This window comes from Euprymna scolopes, chromosome 37 (assembly GCF_053919585.1).
Source record: "Euprymna scolopes isolate OS-2025 chromosome 37, ASM5391958v1, whole genome shotgun sequence".
Taxonomy (NCBI): Eukaryota; Metazoa; Mollusca; class Cephalopoda; order Sepiida; family Sepiolidae; genus Euprymna; species Euprymna scolopes.
The window spans coordinates 15,933,245-15,937,803 of NC_136518.1; the positions used below are offsets into that span (position 1 = coordinate 15,933,245).

Sequence of the window (4,559 nt, forward strand, 5' to 3'; positions counted from 1 at the left end):
CAGTCGCTTTAAATGATTGAAATCCTTCATTTAAATGATTGAAACCCTTCATTTTCAGATGCCTTCTGATGGTTTTAGGACTAAATTCTGCTGCTGTTTGGCTTTACAATCGACTTGAGCTCATTCTGGAGTTTTTTTTTTTTTTAATTTCTTCTGATACAGTAATGGGGTTATTTTTTTGGCCGACCTGGACTCTTTTTGTGCCCATATTGATCTGGATTTCTTAAAAAAATTGTGATGACCGTTTTGCTACGATTCACTTCGTTTGCAATGGATCTACGGAAGAGTCCACCTCTATTAAGCTCAAAGATCCTTCCTCTCTCAAACTCTGATAATGGTTTCCCTTTTGCCATTTATAATTTAGTAAGATGTTTTTATCTACTAACAAGTTGCTTTTAGTAAAAGAAAGCTTTTCGTATTCATTTTTTTAAAAACTAGCCGATTTTATTAAAGTAATCTTATCATTTTGACCAGGTGAAAAAAAATTTTTTTTTTACTTCAGATACCGACGCAGAGAAGACAGTCAGTTGACAACTAGATGCCGTTCGCGGTTGACTGCGAAACAGAGATAGGGCCGAATTGCGACTGACAGACGAACGTAACATCGCTAGAACGGGGACAAGACACACACACACACACACACACACACACACACACACACACACACACGAGTCCAACCGTCAAATATATGTGAAACATTGACGTTTGTGTTTTTCTTTTCTTTGTTCCCGGACTTATTTTACTTCCACTTTGTGACCTGCGTGCGTTCCGTCGACAGCCGCCAGTGTGAACTTAAAGACGATGACACGGCCAACGAGAACGATGAAGAGATGGAGGTAGTAATCCACGGCACACAACTATGGGGTCGGCGGTTTGTCGAAGGGAAGGCCACATATGTTCATATATATATGTTCCTCCTCCTCCTCTACCTTCCTTCCTTTTCCATTCCTCTTTTCCCCGTGTATACTCATACTTTCACTACACCGATGAAGACTGAAGGATCGGTCGAAAATTATGTACTCATAAAAATGTTTTTTAATTTTTTTTTTCATAATATTATTTTGTATTCCTACACGTCACCAATTGAAAACGAATAAAGAAAAGTTATAAGCTTTTATACTTTTCGTATTCTTTTTTATACATTTCCATTCATATATATTTTCCAGATACATCTGCCTTACTTTTAATGCTAGGTTTATTTATGGTGTCTTTTAAATTTAATAAAAACCCTTCACAATTTGCTGATGAGGAAACCTTGTTTATTAAAAGACTATATGCAATGATTATTGTCCGTAACTTGATGTCTACCACAATAAAAACACTGTTTTTCGAAACGATCGTACAAATAATTGATTTTGTTGTTGTTCCTTCTTATGAAACGGATTTTTAATTTAATTATAATTTGATTTTTAAATTTTAAATTATCAATCACATTACTAAATATATATATATATATATATATATATATTTATATATATATATATATATATGTTTTTCGTTTGTCCAGAATAAAAAAAAACTTACGAAATCTTCTCCGCATAGCCATTATGCAGTTCATCGATTTCATGGCGGCAGGTTCTTAAAATTTTCATGGCGAAATTTGTTTTTAAGAATATGAAATCTGAAGTTTACGTTATATCCGATGAAGGTCATCATGTGGCCGAAGCATAGCTTTTTTATTGTATTAACCATGTGACTTGTTTACTAAAAAGTAAATAAAAAAAAACATATATTGCTCGTTTTATTGAACACTATCAATAAACTTGTTTAAATTCATTGTTTTCTTTTTTCAGTTTTGGTTACCTTTAACCTGGAATATACTCCTATGAATTCGTTTTTCTTTTGTGTGTATTGATATTCATATTAAAAACCCTTTGTTCCTATTTATTTAAAAAGAAAATACAACTTTGTTATATATGGGTCATGGAATTGAATTCATCTGCAAAAGATCTAGCTAATTTGCATATTCTTGTTTAACATTCATTTTAATTAATTCCCTATTAGTTTTTTCGGTTTTCTTATGGGATGATCATCTTTAGTTAACTATTACGTGTAATTATATTCATGCAGATATTCTACATGATTTATACTTGCATAATTTTTGCGTAAAAAGTTTATAATAAACACAATATTGTTTCCATACATATTTATGTATACGTATATATTTTTGTTTAATCTATCTATCTATCTATCTATCTATCTATCTATCTATCTATCTATCAATATGTCTATAAAAGTGAACATGTCTGTGTGTCTGTCTGTGTGTCTGTGTATATTTTCCCTACGCAATAACTCTGTCAATTCTCAGTCCACAGACTACAGGGTACTGAGATTTGGGAAAATATATGTGATTGATTTTCGGCCAGAAATTTCGCGATTAATGTGTCAAAGTTCAACGATTTGACCTTTGAGAACTCTACCAAACTCCTCCGACAATTTTGGGTCTACACACTTGAAATTTTAGATATAGATTCCGTGGACATGGATCTAACTTAATAACTTGATTTGAGTCCAAAACAATAAATTGTAAGGGGTCATAATAGGGGTCAAAGTTTAAAAAAACTTACTTTTTTTTTTTGCTCAGCGTACACCTCTAAACACCCGGGCAACGCCGGGCACCCAAGCTAGTATATCTATAAAAGTGAACGTGTGTGTGTCTGTGTGTACATTTTCCTACGCAGTAACTCTGTCAATTTTTAGTCTACAGACTCGAAATTTGATATACAGGGTACTGAGTCTTAGGAAAACCTTTGTGATCGGTTTTCGGCCAAAAATTTGGCTGTTAAGGGGTCAAAGTTCAACGATTTGACCTTTGAGAACTCTACCAAACTCCTCTGACAATTGCGGGTCTAAACACTTGAAATTTTAGATATAGGTTACTTGGATATGGCTCTTACTTAATAACTTGATTTGAGCCCAAAACAATAAATTTTAAGGGATTATAATAGGAGTCAAATTAAAAAAAATTGACCTCTTTTTTTTTTTTTTGCTCAACATACACCTCCAAGCACCCGGGCAACGCCGGGTTGAAATGCTAGTATACATATAAAGTCTTTTGTTTTGTCCAGAATTAAAAAAAATTACGAAATCTTCTCAGTATAGGCATTATGTAATTCATCGTTTTGCTTTGAGGAAGTCGCTTCCGAGATGGAATTGGTTGAATTCTCGGTTGCAAACCAGTTAGAGGCGATTGATTTGACATGCAGCCGGAAGGTGGCGTTGCAGTACCAGCAGATGAACGGGTTCAACGAGCAACTGAGCAAGTAGGTCCTCCGGAACAGGTGCACGAAACTTATGGCCACTGGATGCAGGTTCTTATCCTCCTCGTTGGCAGACATCAGGATGAGGATAACGCAGATGCTGGGCACGAAGCTGATGATGTACAATAACGTTATCATAAACATCTTCTTGACGTTCGGTCGGATCTTCGGCTGGACACTGGCCGCTCTCACGCTCATCCGTCTTACCACATGATCGGCGGGATCGCCACTGTTTTTTGGGGGGATTTTGTAAGCGAACCAGATCCGGAAGTAACAATAGCTAGTGATGATAATCGTTATCAAAATTACGGCGGATTTGTAAGAGTAAAAAACCGCGCTGTAAACTGAATTGATATATCCAGCTTCCAAATAGCAGAATTTGCGTTGTAAGTCCACAAACTCAGAATATTCCTCTAAGGCTCCAGCCATGAGTATAACCGGTATACAAGTGACCGTAGCAATGATGACCAATAAGATAGTCGTAAGTCTTACTTGAGTGACATTCAGTTGTCCGGACAGTGGTTGGCATATCCGGCGATAACGGTCGACAGCTATGGTCACAAGGACCAAGCTAGACGCAATTATAGTCGTTGAATAAACAAAGTGCATCAATTTACATGTCGGGTTTGAGGTGACTATGTAGGGCAACATGTCTTGAAGGATCATTAAGGGTATACCCACAGAACACGTGACAATGTCTAGGATTGCCAAACTAACAATGAATGAATTCATAGGAGTGGCCTTCATGCAAAAACCGTATACGTAGATGACCACACTGTTTCCAATCACCCCAATGAGCAAGTTCAAAGTTAGAAACGTAATGGAGGGCAGGTTGTAGAGCGCCCATACATAACTCTGGTCGAGGGTGGTGTTGGTATTGTCGTGGTACGTTAGATTCCATCCGCCATAGAGCCGTGATCCAAAATCCGGATCGTACAAGTCAGTTGTTGCCAATGACGGGGAAGAAGACAAAATGCCGGCCGTTGTCGAGTCATTCAAATCCAGTATCGTCTCATTTGTTGTAAAAGCGGTCATCGTCATCTGGAACGAATAAAAAAATATATATATATAATTTGTAGAATAAGAATATAAGTGTATTTTAATTCACCGTATTTTTGTATTTTTGTTTCATTTTAAGAAGAGTTATACTAACAGAAATGGAAAGGCAATCGAATATTAATGTCAGTTTTCACCCCTTTTTACTCCAAACACAGTATATGATAAAATTGGTCGAAGTGGCTACTATTTGGGATCGTGTCTAATATGGGGAGTTGAGCAGCGAGATGTTACATTTAAATT

The 4,559-nt window shown here is 36.2% G+C and overlaps 1 protein-coding gene across 1 annotated transcript in view; it reads right to left on the bottom strand.

The window, feature by feature from the left end:
• Nucleotides 1-2,567: 2,567 nt before the first annotated feature.
• The window catches only part of LOC145261102 (neuropeptide FF receptor 1-like), a 152,876-nt gene continuing 150,884 nt past the window's right edge, over nucleotides 2,568-4,559 (bottom strand). Inside the window, exon 2 of the mRNA XM_080119319.1 lies at nucleotides 2,568-4,301. Coding sequence (XP_079975445.1) covers nucleotides 3,081-4,301 — 1,221 coding nt within the window. The 3' untranslated portion in view covers nucleotides 2,568-3,080. The remainder of the gene's footprint in view (nucleotides 4,302-4,559) is intronic.